Here is an 18,539-nt window from a genome sequence, read left to right on the forward strand (position 1 = left end):
GAGAAAGAGAGACGAACGGGCGGCGGCGGCATCCCCGGAACTGCGACTTTCCAGTCTTTGCATCATCTTGCACAAGGCTGCCGCACCACCAGCGCAACCACCATGCTGCATAAGCAAAGTGGCAACTCATCATACCAAGCGACAATTACTGTGATACTGCTAAAACGTGGTCAAGTTTTTAAGTCAACCATTCTAATATTTCCCCTTGCAGCTTCATGTCTCTAAGTAGAAGGTAGAATACAAATCTGCACGGCTGGCTGATGATCTGAGGGACATTTCAGGCCTTGCCACTACAGTCGCCGTTCCGGTTGTTCAACCATAGTTTCCTTGCTGCCTAGTGTCCTGTGATTCTCAACGCCATTCATCATGTGGGACAATGCTTCTCACTCAAGCAGACGTGTGCCTATGCACCGGCCCATCTCAAGTGCCGCCGTTTAATCGTACAAGCTGTCGTCATTGCCAGCATCACCGAAACCATTGCCATTGGCACCTTCGGCATCCTGGCCAGCCTGGGGGAACTTGAAGAACGCGCTGCCACCACTCTGCTTCATCGCCTGAGCAAAGGCTTCGTAGCGTCGAATCTCCACGTCGCTGACTGATCGTCGGGCAGCGGACATGGCCTCTTCGAAATGCCGTCGTGTCAACTCAGGAACAGGGTCTTCACCAGCGTCATCCATATCCATGGCACCTTCACCAGCTGCTTCTCGCTCTTTCTGCCTCTCGATGTCGGCAGCGATCGACTCCTTGATTGCCAATTTGACGGCGCGCTGTGTGACAAAGCCCAAATCGGCGCCGGAGAAGCCGTGAGTTTTGCTAGCGATAAACTTGAGATCAACGTCTGAAGCAACCGGAGTCTTGCGAAGCTGCGCTTTCAGAATGCCTTCACGCGAAGCCTCATCTGGAAGTGGGACATAGACCAGGGTGTCGAGACGACCAGGTCGGCAAAGAGCGTTGTCGAGCTGCTCGGGTCGGTTGGTGGCGCCGATGACGAACACATTCTTCTTCGAGGTCATGCCGTCCATTTCTGTGAGAAGCTGGTTGACGACACGATCCGACGCACCACCGGCATCACCAACAGAGCCACCACGAGATTTCGCGATAGAATCTAGTTCGTCAAGGAAGACCACGCAAGGAGCAGCGGCACGGGCCTTGTCAAAGATATCTCGAATGTTGGACTCAGATTCACCGAACCACATGCTCAGAAGCTCAGGTCCCTTGACAGAGATGAAGTTTGCTGCACACTCGTTGGCCACAGCCTTGGCAAGCATAGTCTTACCAGTACCAGGGGGTCCATAGAACAAGACACCTCTGGATGGTGAAAGGCCGAATTTGAGGAACTTCTCAGGGTGGTCGACAGGATATTGAACGGATTCGATGAGTTCGCGCTTGACATTCTCGAGACCACCGATATCGTCCCAGCGGACGTTGGGAACCTCCACAACCGCAACTTCGCGGAGGGCGGACGGGTTGGAAACGCCCAGAGCGAAACGGAAGTTCTCCATAGTAACACCCAGTGAATCCAAGACCTCGGCATCGATGGTGTCTTCATCAAGATCAATGAGATCCATCTTTTCACGAATCTGCTGCATGGCAGCCTCGGAGCAGAGAGATGCAATATCGGAGCCAACATAGCCGTGAGTCTCGGCAGCGATGGATTCAAGATCAACGTCTTCTGCCAGTTTCATGTTCTTGGTGTGAATCTGGAGAATCTCAAGACGGCCGGTCGGATCTGGGATACCAATGTCGACTTCTCGGTCGAAACGGCCAAATCGTCGCAGGGCTGGATCGATGGAGTTGGGTCGGTTGGTGGCGGCCATAACAACGACATTGGAGCGTGCCTTCATGCCGTCCATGAGAGTAAGCAGCTGGGAGACGACACGTCGTTCAACCTCGCCGTTGGTCTTCTCTCGCTTGGGTGCAATAGAATCAATTTCGTCGATGAAGATGATGGCAGGAGAGTTCTTCTCAGCCTCCTCAAACGCCTTTCGAAGGTTGGACTCTGATTCACCTGCCATTTTTGACATGATCTCGGGACCGTTGATCAGGAAGAAGAAAGCACCGGTTTCGTTGGCAACGGCTCGAGCCATGAGCGTCTTACCAGTACCAGGAGGACCGAACATGAGGATACCACGCGGCGGCTTAATGCCGATAGACTTGAAGAGTTGAGGATGTCGCAGTGGCAATTCGACCAGTTCTCGAATCTGAGCCATCTGTTTTCTGCAGCCACCAATATCATCGTAACCGACCTCATTGAGGTTTCCCTCCTCATCTTCACGCTGGATAGGGTCACCTTCACAGTGGATGACAGTATCTTGGGCCACAATGCCATATTCAGGAGGGTCGACCTCGACGACTTTGAACTCGACTTGTCTCATACTCGCTCGCACTGTGAACAGATCACCTTGTCGAACCGGTCGGTAAGCCTCTCGGAAGTAGGGAGCAAGGAAGACGTCAAAGAGAGACCCGGTCAAGCCTTCAACAGTGTCTGCGATGGGCAGCACCGCAATTCGTTTGGCCTGCGGACATTTTGTCAGATCTTGTCGAACGCCCAGGAACGGGAAAAGGACTCACATATTTGATGTCGGGGCAAGGGTGGACCGTGATGATGTCGCCATGCTTGACTCTGAGGTTGTGGCGAACCACTCTGTTGATGCGGGCGCTGCCATCGTCAAGATCGTCATCGGCGAGCACGATCAAGACGGTATCTTTGCGCTTCTTCCCCTTGACGAGCACGGTATCGCCTCTGAAGAGCTGTAATGTCTCCATTGTGTTGTTTGATAGAGCAATAATGGAGTTGTCATCGTTTGTGGCATCGGTAACGCTGTTATCATTTGTCAGCTCGAATCATGACCATCTGGCCGCTTTGCATCTTACATTAGGGAGTTTGGCTTCTTCTTCTTTTTCAGGATGGCTGTTGAGGTGTCAAGCTCCTAGATTCGAAGGTCAGTTTCGCGCTCTTCGTCATGTAGCTTCTGTGAGGCCGTCCTTACCTCTTTCTTTTCTGCGCCAGAGGCATCACTGTAGCTTGAGTTAGCCAGGAATCTTGCTAATCTGAGCCATCGGCACATACTGTAGATTCACCTTCTTCTTCTCGTGAACGTGATCGGGTTCTGCAGACATCTTGACGGCCTGTTAGAATCGATCTGAGGTGCAGCTCAAGGTTGGGATCGGAAGGGTATCGGCAGTGTTGATGTAGTTGCGGTAGACGTGCGGGTTCTGCAACAGCGAGATGAAATAGACGGAGAGGTAGAACTTCGATGAGCAAGGTCTCCCTTGTAGGAGTGAGAACCTTGAGAGGGTGAGAGATGGCAAATAAAGGTGAAAGTCCTCAACTGCAGTGATGGTGAAGTCAACGTGAAGCGCAGGAGAAACAACTGTCTTGGCCACTTTCAAATGACGGTCATTCGTCACATACGTCGCCTTCTGCAGCCTGCGTCCAAAGAACGATATCGAAGCTTGTGGTAAGAGCCACTTGGTTCAGACTCGCTGTTCATTATGACACGCAGACTGGTTTACATTACCCAGCCCAACATGAAGTCACGCTTTTCCTTTCCTAGCCCTGCCCTGTTACGAGTTACATACCTACGTGGTGCATTGCCGTTGCTTGCCTTCTCAGTGCAGGCGTGGCAAGGCTGCATTAGAGCCTTGCGTGATCCAAGTACATAGTGACGATGTTTGAGGTTCACTTCATGTTTGCCTACTATCGTGGCCAACGCCCGTCGGAATGCGCCATGACCGTCAGGATGCGCACACCCGGATCCAGCCAGCAAGACCCTACATAGTACTGTGCTCTGCTCGGCCCATTGCCCGCGGCTCGGTGCATGGATTCGCTACCCAGAGTCATTCCGCTCCGCTGTCCAATATTTCTCCGCACGTGCCACTTGCGGACAGCAGGATAAATACAACATTGTGTCCCCTCCTACTGCCCATCACGTACTTGATTTAGGCACGGCTATTAGCAAGTCCATTACTCTCCTTCAGCATCGCCAGACTGTAATATCTACATTAATTTATCGCACTTGTTGTTCACCTCAGCACTGCTGGACAGTAGCTGTTGCCGCTCCAAACCGTTCGACTACAATAACAGCTCTGTGGATCAGCCACCCTCAGCTGCATAGCGTCGGTCCACGAGCTTTCTGACCTTACTCACATCTCGTTCAGGTTCTTTTGTCAACAGCCATCGACGCCGTCAAAAGATGGAAGAACCCACGGAGAAACCCATCCCATGCCCTCCCTCCTTAACAGCCTCAACGCCCAAACTGCCCTCAGCCACATCCCAAGCCCTCATAGCCCATCTGCGGGCCAACACAAACGCCATCCCCGAACTGTCAAATCTCCTCTCCGACTCTCTAAACCGCACAGGCTGGACCGACCGGGTCAAAGCCCTGGCACTGGAACTCCTCCGCAACGGAAAGTGCGACACGTTCCCCGAGTTGATGGCCGAAGTCATGCGTCGGGCCACGACACCCAAGGAGGAGAGCGGCAGCGGCAGCGCCACCTCGGCCAATAGTAACGACAAAACAAAGGAGGTGAATGGCACGACCACCACGAATACGGGTCCGTCAGGAACAGGCGATGCGTCGACAACGGCCGCACAATCGGGCGGCGGGGCAAATAATGGCAATAATGCCATCGCCTTGTCGAAGGAATGGTTCGGCGGGCCCGATGGCCTTCCAGATGTAAGAGTACCGCTGGCCACCGTGGAGCTCGCCATTGAGTTCCTACAAGAACATATTGCGGAGGTGATCGAGCCCGTGCAAGATGTCGATGAGGGGAGTGATTAGGAGTCTACGGAGGATGCAGTCAGTGCACATAACACGCCAGAAAAGAAGGCGTCGAAGAAGAGGGCTTGGTGGGTGTACGTTGAGGAAGATGCAGTAAAGGATGAGCCTCGACATGATGAAATCGCTGGAGAAATCGTGAAGCCGGAAGGTTCCAAGCGGGCGAGAAGAAAAAGCGGCGCTTATCGTGGATAAGGAAAATGGACAGCGGAACATTCAAGACTTCTCTGAGCAGCAATGATGAGCATAGCGGCGGCGTTGTAGGCGGGCACTGGACCTCGATCTTTGGGCGGTTTGGTTGGCCTTAGAACATTGGCGAAGGACATCTTGGGCAGGGATGGGGGATTCCTCCGTCCAGACAAAGGGTACGGGCAAGATAGTGGCACATGTGTTCATGCATGAGTATACTCAGGCGCAGAAACTCCACCCAGTATCAGAGACTTCTTGACTTGAACCAAAATTCTTTTACCATTTTACATCCGCCCGGGTCGCTAACTCAGCAATGTATATCCAAACGAAGCCCCCTCGCCCTTCAAAGTTATAGTACACCTCCAGGTAGCGGCCTCATCCCGGCTGCAGCGCCACCGCCACCTAACCCAGCACCAGCTCCCTGCGCGACCGCTTGCGCCGGCGGCTTCACGCCGAGCCCAGCCGTCACTGGCTCTCCGACCATCGGATTCGCAAGCTTCCTCAACATGAACATCGGCTTCTTGCCTTCTCTATCGAGATCCTTGAACAGCGCCAACGGTTTCTCCTCAAGCCCCACGCATCTTTCCTGGTCGCCGTATACAATGTATAACGCGTATTGCCGCCAATCAGCTTGTATATTGTACTTCCGTAGCGCGGCGGGGAGGACTTTATAGCATGGATCTTCTAGGCCCACACGGAACGATTTAAAAATCTCGACGGAGGGAGCGTCACCTCCGCCACCGGAAGGGGGGTCTTTGTCGCGGTTGTGAGGGGTGTGGCCTACAGCTGCGCTTGAGGGAAGTTGCGGGGGCACACTGGCAGACATTTCGCGGGAAGGGATAAGAGTCGACGCGTTTGATATAGAGGAATTCGAGGGGTTTAACTTTGCGGAGACTGATTTCGCAGATGTGGGAGGGTCACGATCTCGCTCGATGGTCACAGCGCGGTCGTCTGTTCCGTCGTAGCGCGAAATGGAACTTATGCCGCTACTTCCCTCTCGTTGGTACGAGCGCGCGGCGAGAGGTTGATGCTGGTAAGGTAGAGGAGACGTTGGTGAAGGGACTCCGGGAGAGGGATGAGGTAAGGCGCCACCTGACATCTGGGCGGTTAGTGAGTTTGAGGCAAGGCTGGCTGCGGCGGAGGGGTCGAGGCCTCCGTTCTCGGTGTTCAAAGTCCTACCCTCGTGTATGGTACTGGGGATGTGTGTTGGAGAGTTGTTCTTGGGCGTTGAGCTGAGGCCTAGTTTCTTGGAGAACGTGCGTGTAAGGCTGGTCTTTTCGTGGGGCGGTTGGGTGGTGACAGGAGGAGACACGACGTCCTGCTGGTATATTTCAGGACTGATGGCGTTGTTCTGGTAAGGGGCGTAGGGTAGCGGTTCTGAGCGTTCCTTGGACATCTTGAAAACTGGTAGTAACTCCTGCCGCAGTTTGCGGTAATCATCTGCCAGCCTGGTTAACTGCGCTTCCGCTTGGGCTATTCGCTCGTCTCGCAGTCGAAGGATGGATCTGGCAAGTCGCTGGATGTCTTCTTTGGTCGCCATTTCATGCTGAGGGTTCTGCTCGGCAGCTGGAGAACAAATCAGTCATGCGCAACCAAGGTGGAGGATGAGTGGGCCTACTCGGAGGGACGTAGTCGTCCGGTTCAAATGGAATGTCTTGATTGACCTTCATGTCGTAGACGTTCTTCAGGATGGTAAGACGATGCCCCACGCTGGCAATGCCCATCTCCTTGAGTTCGTCATGCTTGAGCGCAACAAGCGCTTCTCCTTCAATGCCATGTTCTACACCCAATTAGCTTACGGAGGCCTCATATCTCTCTCACGCGTGCCTTACCAACAAAGGCCTGGCAATACTGCCTCAAGTTCAGACTCGACACGAATTGTGCACAGTCCTCCGGAGTCCATTCTGTTATGATTGTTCTCGGTAGCCCTGAATCATCCCCGGGTGCATCGAAGGTCGTAGGAGTGTGTTCGTTCGAGGGAGGGTCAGACGAAGTTTCCGAGTCGGTATGTAGCTGGGTAGGCGAGGTCATGACACTTCTCTCGTATTCGTCGTCGGCATCAGAGTCGGCGTGATAGGTAGTGCCGCTGGGGTAGGCCATTGTTTGCGTTCAGTGCTGATTGACAAGCGGCGCTTGGACACAGCGAAGCCCCGCCACGGCAAGGGTGGTGTCCGCAGAACACCTCACCCCTCTGTTGGGAGATGTGGCTTGAATAAGGACTCGACTCTGCTCCTGAGTAAGTGAGAATAGGCCGATACCTAGCAGACGGTTCTCGAGTCCCTCGTCGACCCAGTCAGTGGGTTGGTTCGGCTGCAATCGAGTCAAGGGATCTGTCAGGGGCTACCCTCGTGGCGTGTGCGGCAGAGGAACACGGAAGAATGTCAATGGCTTCAACTGATGTATCGAGGCCACAGCGAGAATGAGAGCAGCGGGTGAACCCGTAAAAGTCTGAGCGAGCGAAGGCCTGAAGGTGGGCAGCGGAGTCGCCGTCGCATGCATCGAGTTGCGACGGAGCCTGAACGAGGCTAGCCTCGTGAACTCCTCAAAGAGCCAATCACAGCCCGAGGTTCTTGCATTCCCCCGAGTCCAGGTTGGGATGCTTGACATCTCGCTTCAGCATGGTCCAGCCAGATCGGGCTGAGATGTTTTACCAGCATGATTGACGAAGTGGATAGGATCCCGCTCTCGAAATTTCCCATCTTGCACCGCTATCTTGGACTACTGCGTGCGCGGAATTCACAATACTAGTCGCTCAAAAGTATACCCGCCCTTGGCTCTCCTCTCTAGCATCCGTTTCTGGCGAATGCTCCTTTGCTTGACCTGCCCTCCACCCTTTCTGATCTTCCCAGCAGTGACAACATCCTGAGCCTTCAAGCTGAGAGGCAACATGGATCCTGCTTGAGGGTTTTCTTCACCGTCAACAGCTTCCGAGTACACTGTCACAATAGCCCCGGGCCGCTGCTGTGCGGTATTGCTAGCCGCGTGAGCCCGACTACGCGCACCAGCCGCCCGCTGTCTTTGAACAGATTCTTGAAAGCGCAAAGCCTCACGCAGAATGCCTCGAAGTTCTGCGACGTCCTCTAGGCTCTGCTTTGTATTCGTGACCTCAGTAGCCAGCTCTGGTACGAGGGTGTCGACGAAGTCCTCGTTATCCAAAGCAGCAAAGAATCCAAGTGGTCCCATAGCATCGACGCAGGCGGATAACAACTTGATCGTGGCGTCAAATCTGACGGTGCGCGGAACCTCCTCAGTCATGGGCTGGCTCTGAAGCGATCGAGTGTGACCAGCTTTGAATAGTTGCTGTCGTAGGAATTGAATCAAAGCCAGGACTTCTGTCTGCGAGAGCAGGGCTTTCAGATTTGTTGATATCGTCAGGCCTGCCGCCGTGCCGAACCTGTTCAGAGCCGCGATCAACGCTCCTTGCACTGGGGTGGGTAACCAAGGGTTCTCCGCGGAGGTGGCGGACAACGACTGCACCTGCATCTCCGGGGCGTCAGAGACCAAGTCAACATCCATTGTCCCCTTTGTTCGCGGCTTCGGCTCTGCGGCGGCTGTTTCCGACAACGAGGCCAGAGCCCGCTGAATCAACAGCTGTACTACAGCTGCTTGTTCCTCCACATACTGACTAAAGCCGTTCTCAATGCAACACACGAGTAAATGACAGGATGGGTCGGCATCGAGGAGTGCCTGTGCTATGGCACAGGCACCAAGTTTTTGGCCAGCATCAAACGAGGTGGTCTCAAGTGCCCTCTCAACATGTCGACTGGAGAGCAAACCTTGACCGGAGATCCATGAGATAAGTTTGGGTGAGTAAACTTGAATTTGCACGCGCTTTTGACTGGTACTTCGGTCGTTGTAGGCAGCGTTCGAGCCGACGGTTGTATGGAAGATCTTGGACAACAGGTAATTAACCTTGAAGTCCGGTACAGTGAGGGCTTCTCCGTGCGATTCGTCAAGGGAGCGACTTTTCCAGATGTCATTGGCCACAACTGTCTCGAAGCCGGCGACATCACCAGACAGGGTTAATTGATCGAGCCGTTGTCGCACGGATTCCCAATCTGCGCTAGGTGAAGAAGCCACCATCGATTTATCATGCCCTGACGACAGTTTCTTTTCTGGGTGTTTTACCGTCGAGTCTTGACGATTAATTCCCCGTCCGATGTTGTGAAGAAGACTGCTCCCTTTTTCAAGCAGTCGCCGCGATCCACTAGCAGTAATATCAATCGCCACAAGCTGATGGCGTCTTCGTCCGATAATCCGTGCCAATTGGGGATAGTACGCCACAAAGTCGACGGGACCACTGCCTTCGTGGGGGGTATTAAGTTTGCGCTTGAGATTAGCTTGCTTTATATCCTTCTGAGCCTGCACCGACTGGTACTTGAGGTCATAGAGCTGCAAAGACTCATCACGCCAGCAGATAGCAAATGCTGGCGAGATGGGCATGATTCCGTGGGGACCGCTGGACCGAAGGTGTAATGTTGAAGCCAAGGACGGTACCAAGCCTGTCAAATCGTATGAGATGAACCTTTGTCCTGCGCGTACGGCGAGATAGGACGCTCTTGAGTCAAATGTGCAAGATTTGTCGTTGAGAACATTAGGTCTGTTTCCAGCCAATGAGATTTCATGCTCGAACAATGGATGCAGAAACCTCCCACTAGATGCGGAGTTTTGTTCGACAGCGTCGATAGCCCAAACACCATAGCGGAAGGTATCAACGGCGCCACATTGTACACTCTGAACGTAGGCAACTGCTAGGCACGAAGTATCAGGCGCAACAGCAGTAGCAATATCTGGTCTCTGCTTGAAAATGGTTTTCCGTGCCTCTGGAAGTGTGGCATTCTGGATAGCCAAGGTCCTAATGCTCTTTTCGTGCTGTGAAGCCAGTGACAATCCGGATGACATAGACTGCAGGTCTCCGGAGAAGATTGTGACACTACCATTTTGTTGGACGACTAGAACCCGTTTCCCTCTGTTTCCTGGGAGAACGTCGAGAAGCGTAACAGGACTATCTTGGTCCTGTAATGGTGGGCTCGCGAAGAACGCGGGGCGCGTCGAGTCGTCACCTGATGTCTGGAAAGCCTCGACTCTTAGAGCTTCCCGCTTTATGGCGCAGTACGTCCATCGAGTGTTTAGTCCGTCAGTTTTCTCGCGGATTGAGCAAGGTGGTCCCAGGAAACGCGAAGAAGGCGGGACAGGGAAAGAAGCAAGGATACTGCCATTCTCAACCTGCCAAAGTGTCAATACCGTCGTCAGATGTGTGCTTCCAGAGGATTGTTACTTCATAAAGGCCGACAGAATCGCCGTCGACTGCCGCACAAATTTCTTTCCTCCGCTTTTTCAGTCCGTCACGCACACCATGAACCGCCCCGAAATAGATTCCATCTGGCCTGCTAGGTCGGGGCAATCTGGCCAGAACGGCGGGAGCCGATACGTCCATTTCAATACATGGAGTGTTGTTAGGGTTGTGCGTTGCACTTTGCACGCAGTGTCGTCTCAAAAAGTCAAGATGCGCAAAAAGTTCGTTGGAGACACATGCGAGAGTGCTGACCACGCAGTTATGTAAGCCTCGCTTGCACCTTTCCAGATCTGGGCACCAACCCAGGGCCGCTTAGCGGTCGATCTTCCGCCTAAAGGAAGCCTATCAGTGATGCCCATTCACCCGCTCCAGAGCCTCCATCAAGCGGCATGTCAAAGCGAATCGCGTCACTGACGCGTTTTCCCAAGAACTCACTTGGATACGACCACGCGCAGTCTCAGTGCACCCACACATCGACAGCACCACGACAAGAGTTCAGACTGTCGAGCTTCCCGTTCGTCTCCTCTCTTGCCTACTTGCATACAACATATGGACCGCTTGAGCCAGAGCCCAGGCTGCAGGGTGGGACGTCTCCGTCAACGCATGACACTAGGGTGAATGGCGACGGTGTTAGACTATGGCACTGCGCCAGGTGGTATGCATCCGCTCTTCAGAAAAGGTTGGTGATCTGCATTGGTCAAACATCAGCCTGGCTGACAACACCAATGGCAGTTAAACTCGAGGACACTGCATCTCCCTCAAAAGTCAACGTAGGACTAGACGGAACCAGCGATGATGTGGTGTTGCACTCCGTGCCTACCAACGCTACTGCCGACTCTGGCGCTGGCATACCCCTTCTTTCAAACCAGTCAGTCTCGGTTGTCGCTGAGGTACCTCCCGGAAGCCGCTGGAGTGTCATTGAAGAGGATGACCTCGAACGCGAGAATATGAGAGTGAAGAGGCGCAGATTATCAGTGGAACCAGTAACATCAGTACTTGACACAGTAAATACACCTCAGTCGACATGGCAAGAGCAACTTCAAGATGCCGCCAGAACTTTAATTGAGCCACCACAAGAAGACTCTGAAGATCAGAATTCCATGTGCCACTATCCTCAGACCACTGAGGGCGAGTTCAATTCGCATGAGACTAACCCCGTACCGGCATATTCAGCTCATCCTTTTTTGAATGCTTCATCAACCACAAATGAGATCGACTCTCCTCAATCTGTACCTGATCACCTTCCGCAAACTGACGGTGCCATGGATGACCCTCCGCTGAAGCGCACCAAGCCTTCTTCCACACCAAGCAACAAGAAGCTCCGGAGCGAGCATGGTAAACTCAGCTTTTCACCCAAGAGACCACCGCGGTCTGGTACTGTCCAACAGAACATCAAAGCGACCGAGTCAAAAAAGCCAGCAAAAACATCTAAGAAAGTTGAGATGAAGAACGGAAAATTCGTCTCTTCATTGCGTGTTTCATTGCCTTATACTGCTCCAGACTCGGGCGCTAGAATCGACGAGATATTGTCGGGCAAACATCAAAGGACCAGCACTGAAGTCACGGCGCAGCGAGTGATAGAGGCAGCGAGCAAGCCTGCCGTAGCAAAGACGACTCATCCTTTCTTTCTCGGGAAGGCTACAGCCAAGACGCAAAAGCAGCTATCTGATGTGAAAAGCGAGTCGTCGTCTGTGATAATCACCTCTGATGATGAGGCTGGTACCAAGCCAAATCCGAAGGTACCAAAGCCGTGGAAAGACATCGTGTTCGGATCCGAGAAGCTATCTAAACAACTTACTCCCTTGCTGCCTTCAATTTGGCCTCCAGCTTTCCTACAACATATCCGACCCGATCATTCATCGCACGCTCTGCTCCCAAACCAGGCTCTAGCCTCAAAAAATCCTTCCAAGTTGAAGGATAATGCTCTCCATATCAGACCTGAAGAAGACATTCTTTGGAATTTTTCTCGGTATGCTGTTCCCGGTGCTGGAACCTCCACCATTCACATGCCCAGACGGCGAGTTATGAGCGGTAAATTTTACTCGGAAACCGTGGATGCGCTACTTGAGACAAGCAACAACCAGAAAGCCTGGCCAAATCCACTTATGTCCTTGAGCACACGCATTCGATCTACGCCAAGTTGCTTCGACAAAGGTACGGCCGCAGGACCTCGCATATGGTCTCACGAATATGCCCCAGCTTGTTGGCAAGATGTACTGGAGAGTCAGAGCAAGGTCTTGCATGACTGGTTGAACAGTCTGCGAGTTCATCAAGTCCAGACAGGCGGGTCACAGAAGGCAAACCCACCCGCGGCCAAAAAGCTGCGCCGAAAGAGAAAGTCTGAAGAAATGGAGGACTTCATTGCAGACTCAGACGACGATGATGCGCGATCGACTGCGAACGGAAAGAACGCCATCCTGCTGGTAGGTCCACCCGGCTCCGGTAAGACTGCATCCATCTTCGCGGTTGCACAGCAACTAGGTTTCGAGGTTTTCGAGATCAACCCGGGCATGCGGCGAAGTGCAAGGGATATCCAGGACAAGGTGGGAGATATGACACACAACCATCTTGTGCAGCAGAGCAGCCCGCTGAGTAGAGAATCCACTGTCTCTATCGATGATGAAACACGACTTGTCCATGAGCCCTTGCCTTCGAACCAGAAGACTACGGCAGCTTTTATGAGTTCCGGAGTTGCTAAGAACGGGAAGCAGCAAAAGCTGGTTGGCCCGAACCAGAGCAAGGATCCGCCAGTCAAGTCGCAAAAGCAGTCTCTGATCTTATTCGAGGAAGTCGACATTTTGTTCGAGGAAGACAAAGGCTTCTGGAGTCATGTCATCTGGCTGATAAAGACCTCGAGAAGACCTGTCATCCTTACTTGCAACGACATCGACTCTGTACCCATTGACGAGCTTGACCTCTTCACCGTGTTACGCTACGGTCGTCCGGAGATGGACCTAGCTATACAACATATTGGACACATCGCCGCAGCCGAGGGCCACCTCCTGAGCAAAGAGGCATTAAAGAACCTCTTTCTGACCAAAGGTCAAGATCTACGTGCTGCGATCACAGAGCTCAGTCTCTGGTGCCAGATGACCGTCGGCTCTCAACAAGGAGGACTTGACTGGATGCTATCGTATCAAGACAGGCAGGAGTCCAGCCTCAACGGGTCGATAACACGAATTATCAGCCAAGACACATATATCAGCGGACTCGATCTGCTTCCGGAGCAGTTTGAAGACACAGAAGACCTGATCCGCTTCGCCCGGGCCAGCTTGGGCATTTCGCCTCTGGACTGGGTCGAGGAAGATATCTACCCCTTTGACGCGGCAACTACGCCTGCCCAGACGCTGACTGACATGGTCATCCTCTCCGACGCAAAGAGCGCAATGGATCTCTACGATGACTCCACGTCGCCTCTCCTCGCAAGCGCGATAAAGAGCCTATCCACTTCCTCCCACGAAATACGATCAGCCCAAAGGCACGAAGTCGTACGCTTATACCTCAATCAACTCCCTTCCAGCCGGTCTCAACTCACCCGCACCACTATTTCCGCAACACTCGACCCGCTTCTCGAAGAATCCCGAATCGGACTTCCCACAGGCCTCGGCCGCAAATCTCCCTCCCTCGACAACCCGTCAGCTGTGTCTGTCATCACCGAAGTGGCGCCATATATCCGCTCCATCGTCTCCCATGACAAACACCTCGAACAGCTCCGCAATGAACTGCACAGTGTCAGCCAAACTGGGTCGACTAAACGCCAACGACGCACGAGAGCAAGCCGAGCAGCAATGGAAGGCGGCGACAAAGGCACGACCAGACGGGACAAGTGGTTCCTCGAGGCATTGGATTGGGATGCCGTGCTTGGAACGGGTAACGGTTGGCCAACGGCGAGGGACGACGATTCTCTGCTGCTGACGACACGCGGAGAGGAAGAGGGATCCAGGTCGGCGGGTATGGATTCCAAGGAGCAAACACCTAGTCCTATACCGTCAGGCAGGATGGACAAGGCCACAGACACAGATGTCGAAGTATAGAATGCATCGACGCAGAAGTGGTCAAGACAAGCGCCCAATTGATTGCTTTGCTTCCGGCACATTTGCGCGGCCCGTGCAAGGAGGCCCTAGAGAGGATCTTGACGGAAACAAATCGACGACAGGAGTGAGTAGTTAGTGATTTTAGAATCCACAGTGCTCTCACTCACTCACTTCGAATGTGCTGACGCGATATGACAATGGTTTCTCAGACACCGTCTACAGAGCTACTTGCCCACTCACTCCAGATGATCAGCCTGTTCTTCTTAGAAAGTCAGCCCTGCGGTTCTGTATTTGCAGAATGGAGAACAATGAAGCACCAGGATCAACACCAGTAGCCGCGTATGTCTTCGCGCAGACTGATTGACCTTTGATGTCACACAATCCCTTCCGCCGACCACTTTCCCAGATTCCCCTGGTCCAATTCGGTATGTGGATGACATACGGAGTATTTCCGCCCCTTTCCGCGCAGCCTTATCAACCAACATCCACGACGGCTACGTAGCAAGCAACGGCATGTGATGACACGAGCCGCACGCTTTAACCATATCGCAGGTCCCGTCAGAAGCAGGTACTCACACGTGTCTGTTCCTGGCAGACTACGTTGCGGCTTATGACCTGACCGTAAAATGCCATGCCCGTCTGCTGAAGGACAAAGGGAACGGGCACGTGTAATAAAGCAGATTCGAGTGGAGATACCTTTGATACATTTGAGATCGATCTCTCAACTAAGTACATGTTTCAGTAATACCTGCAAGTCTTGCGTGAATATTTTTTCCAGCTCTTCTTCTGACACCTGTCATATCGACATATTCCCGTGCTGATGTCGCCTGTCATCAATGCACACGTTACCGATGTCTTGCCGTACATGGATAATGATCGTGTCTTATGTCCATATGTTGATCGCCAGTGCTGGTGCTGACAGAATGCATGTCGCCCCAGCTGATGGCGGTGCATGCTCAAGACAAGGAGAAACAAAAGAAAACAAGATGGAGTTGTACCAGCAGACCAAGAACATGATGCACACCTGAGGTAATACGATGCGTGCTGGAATGATGTTCTTGGACAAAGTTGGCGTGGCGAAGCTTATTTGCTGGACTGAGGAGTGGCAGTGATGTAGTTCTCCTTGCCACTGGCTGGCTCAACCTTGATGGTGACCTTCTTGGGACTCGGGGTCTTCGTGCTCTTGTTGGCGTCACCGTGGTCCGGAACAATTGCAACGGTAGCAGTAGCTTTGGGTCGCACCTCAATATAGGGACGAGTGGCAACAGCATCTGCACCATTGGTTCGAACTGTGGTGGTATTGGTGATTGACTGCAGCCCGCCTTGCATCGGCCACGCAGTAGAGGAGCTGCGAATGGGCAGATTGACAGGCTTGTTGTTATTGGTGACACCTTGCAACTCACTGTAGGAAGAGATGTCAGTGAAGGTGACTTGCCAAGAGATCTGGAGACAGCAGTAAGGCCAGACTTACGGCGGAGAGACTGACGTCGCTGGAGTGAAGCCACCAGCAGGTGACTGGTAACTGCCATTCGGACTGATGTGATTGTTCATGTTCTGCAATCGAGACAAAGTTGGTGAGGGAGTGTGTTCGACAGAGAAGCTGTACTCGCGGCTTCGCCAGGTGCGACGCTCCTGGCTCTGCTGCTTGAGTTGCTTCTGAGCCTTGGTGTCGGCGAAACGGAGGAACAACTTGACGTTGTCACGCTCGTTGAGGACAGAGTGGAACTCTCTGATAACACGCTCGGCGACCTCACGGGACTCGAACCTGTAAGGGTCAGCAACGAGACGCTGAAGATGAGAACATGACGCATACCTGGCAAAGCCGACTTCCTTGCTGACACCGGATGGAGCATCACGGCAAATCTTGGTGGAGACGGCAACGTATGGAGCAAAATGTTTGGCTAAGTCCTGAAGCCAGGTGTCAGTCGGGGTTCACAGCAAAGAAGAGAAGGGACGAACCGATTCATTCCATTCAATCGGAACTCCGGTGCAGTAGATGTTAGTGGAGTTTCTATCTTCAAGATCCTTCAGTCGAGAGTTGCGGGACTTCTGGGCATAGCTGGCCTGAAAACCAAGATGAAAGAAACCACGGATACAGTTCTCAGCGGCAGCAGGAGAGTAGTACATGACGAAGCCAAAGCTGGAAGAAGTCAGCGTGATGAACAAGGTCAATTGGGAGGCACGCATACCCTTTGCATTTGCCTGTGTCTTGCTCAATGATGGCCTTGCATGACTCAATCTCACCAAATCGAGAAGCCCAGCGATGAAGGTCTTCATCAGTGGTCTCAGGCATGAAGCCGCGGATGTAGACGTTGGTGATGCCTTCAGGATTCTGGAGGCATTTGGCCAGGCTGAGCTCTTCTTGGTTTGTCCAGAGAGCGGGCACAGCGCGAGGGATGGGCGGATCTCGATTGACAAGCTCGTCAAGGTTCACCATTTCATATGACTTGTTGTCTTGACACTTCATGGGTTGGATGGGGCCGGCAATATAGTGCTGGCTGGCTGAAGCACCAGTGGCCATGTATGGGACGGGGATGTTGTAGTAGTCCGATTGAGCTTGAAGCGCAGCAGCTTGGTTGTTGGCAGCATTGTCTTCAGGAGACCAAGAGCCTCGACGAGCTGGGTCAAATCCGGCAAGGTTGGGGGCCATTCCATAAGGCCATCCATAGCCTGCAAGGGTGCTGGGAGCCATGCTGGTATTGCCAATGAAGTTTGGGAACATGCCAGTGGGGACATAAGGCATTTGTGAAGTGGTATCTCCAAACGACGACTGGGTCTGAGCATAGCAGTTGGTGAGCGGCACAGTCTGACCCGATGGCAAGACCATCATTGGGCTATTGTACCCTTGGCGATTGACAGCATTCATGTCATTGTCCGCGGATCCAGAGGATGGCAAGGTGGCGTTGAGGTTCTGCATGCTGGCAAGGGGGTTGGAATTGGTCATGTTCATGCCTGAGAAATGGTGAGAAAAGAAGCCTATGGCAGCCACTGTGACTCCAGCTCTTACCTCCATTGTACTGTTGGTAGCCAAGCCCAGTGTAGGGCATTCGCGTCTGAGGGTAACCGGCATAGGCATTGCTCGAGGCTGTTTGACTCGTAGGCTTCTCGGACATGTTGCCGCTCTGTAGTGCTCGGTATCAGTATGCTTCTTGCAAAAGGAACAGTAGGCGTCGATGGAACGGAGCTGCTTGATGAACCCACCTGCGGAGTATTGGCACAAGAACAGCTTGCTGCCACGCCTTTCTGCTTGCTTTTCTGGGTGTAGAAATGGGGATGAAGCTCAATGGATAGAGCGGCCAACGGGGAGATGAGAATGAGCAACCAAGATGCAGTGCTGGATGGATGATAAGAGGGAGGAGATGCTAACAGCAGGGGAGTTGTGCAAGCGAATTGTGTAGAAGAGAAGAAGAGGAGAGATAGGACAAGAATGAAGGAATAATAGTAAAGAGATGGACGACACCGAGTCGGGAGGAAGGAGGAGGTCCATTGAGGAAGGAACCCATTGAGGATCCGAGAGTTTGAAGGTGGGTAACAGTTGGCATTGACTTGAGGCAAGACCGACGACAATAGTGGCGGCAATCACCGCCTTCTCAATAGCTGTCGGAGCGCACAATGGCAGGTGTAGGCACCTTTAATGCAACTCACTGCATATTCGAGTCAGGTCTGAAGCTTCAATAGACTCAGCACAGGAATGCTGCCACACCCATGGGGACCGGTCAAGAGTGACGCAAGGGAATCCGCTCCAGGGCGCGTGTTTCGGAGATCATGTATAGACTGTCAGCTCTTCGTCGTCGTGCGGGATAAGTGACGAATTTGTGCGAGAATGCCATATTCGCCTCATGTTGTCTTGCTCATTCAGCACGGTATCCGGAATCGAGAGTATTCAGTGCTGGCACACCCGCTGTAGCCAGCAGACCTGACCAAGGATGGGCTGCTTGAGTGTGTGTATTAACACTCATTAAGGACGGAGTCTGGGCTTGGTCCTCTCTTAGAGTGCGGGTAAAAACTTCGCTAGGAGTTCACAGATAGCTTTCGTCCTGCCTGTTCTTGGTGTGATCCCTGTTCAACACAAACCGCGGTTCATGGACAAGTTCTCAGAGACGGGGTCTCAGGGTAAGAAGGGTACGGCTCAATTGGGGTCTTCTGGAGCATAGCACAGTCCCCTATTAGGGTTCACAGTCAGTCTTCCTCCTATCACGTCCACCTCGTAGTCTCGGCATGGCTTGTGTGGTGTTGATT

At 52.9% G+C, this 18,539-nt stretch overlaps 6 protein-coding genes across 6 annotated transcripts; 2 read left to right on the forward strand and 4 right to left on the reverse strand.

Moving 5' to 3' along the window:
• Positions 1-434: 434 nt before the first annotated feature.
• On the reverse strand, positions 435-3,120 carry A1O7_08431 (cell division control protein 48; the record flags this gene model as incomplete). The annotated part of the gene is made up of 5 exons (XM_007762423.1): positions 435-2,516; positions 2,572-2,821; positions 2,875-2,930; positions 2,991-3,018; positions 3,071-3,120. 5 exons carry the CDS (start codon positions 3,118-3,120, stop codon positions 435-437), a joined length of 2,466 nt encoding a protein of 821 aa, XP_007760613.1.
• Positions 3,121-4,196: 1,076 nt separating this feature from the next.
• A1O7_08432 (uncharacterized protein) lies at positions 4,197-4,784 on the forward strand (the record flags this gene model as incomplete). Its single annotated transcript, XM_007762424.1, has 1 exon — positions 4,197-4,784. One exon carries the CDS (start codon positions 4,197-4,199, stop codon positions 4,782-4,784), a length of 588 nt encoding a protein of 195 aa, XP_007760614.1.
• A 535-nt stretch (positions 4,785-5,319) lies between these two features.
• On the reverse strand, positions 5,320-7,070 carry A1O7_08433 (uncharacterized protein; the record flags this gene model as incomplete). Its single annotated transcript, XM_007762425.1, has 3 exons — positions 5,320-6,536; positions 6,589-6,750; positions 6,803-7,070. The coding sequence occupies 3 exons, from the start codon at positions 7,068-7,070 to the stop codon at positions 5,320-5,322; spliced, it is 1,647 nt and encodes a 548-aa protein (XP_007760615.1).
• Positions 7,071-7,706: 636 nt separating this feature from the next.
• On the reverse strand, positions 7,707-10,407 carry A1O7_08434 (uncharacterized protein; the record flags this gene model as incomplete). The annotated part of the gene is made up of 2 exons (XM_007762426.1): positions 7,707-10,196; positions 10,249-10,407. The coding sequence occupies 2 exons, from the start codon at positions 10,405-10,407 to the stop codon at positions 7,707-7,709; spliced, it is 2,649 nt and encodes an 882-aa protein (XP_007760616.1).
• Positions 10,408-10,991: 584 nt separating this feature from the next.
• A1O7_08435 (uncharacterized protein) lies at positions 10,992-14,300 on the forward strand (the record flags this gene model as incomplete). Its single annotated transcript, XM_007762427.1, has 1 exon — positions 10,992-14,300. The coding sequence occupies one exon, from the start codon at positions 10,992-10,994 to the stop codon at positions 14,298-14,300; it is 3,309 nt and encodes a 1,102-aa protein (XP_007760617.1).
• A 1,083-nt stretch (positions 14,301-15,383) lies between these two features.
• Positions 15,384-17,413, reverse strand: A1O7_08436 (uncharacterized protein; the record flags this gene model as incomplete). The annotated part of the gene is made up of 6 exons (XM_007762428.1): positions 15,384-15,702; positions 15,772-16,065; positions 16,114-16,208; positions 16,260-16,440; positions 16,490-17,252; positions 17,308-17,413. 6 exons carry the CDS (start codon positions 17,411-17,413, stop codon positions 15,384-15,386), a joined length of 1,758 nt encoding a protein of 585 aa, XP_007760618.1.
• Between the last annotated feature and the right edge of the window lie 1,126 nt (positions 17,414-18,539).

The sequence above is a fragment of the Cladophialophora yegresii genome (genome assembly GCF_000585515.1).
Source record: "Cladophialophora yegresii CBS 114405 chromosome Unknown aczIN-supercont1.6, whole genome shotgun sequence".
In the NCBI taxonomy this organism is placed as follows: domain Eukaryota; kingdom Fungi; phylum Ascomycota; class Eurotiomycetes; order Chaetothyriales; family Herpotrichiellaceae; genus Cladophialophora; species Cladophialophora yegresii.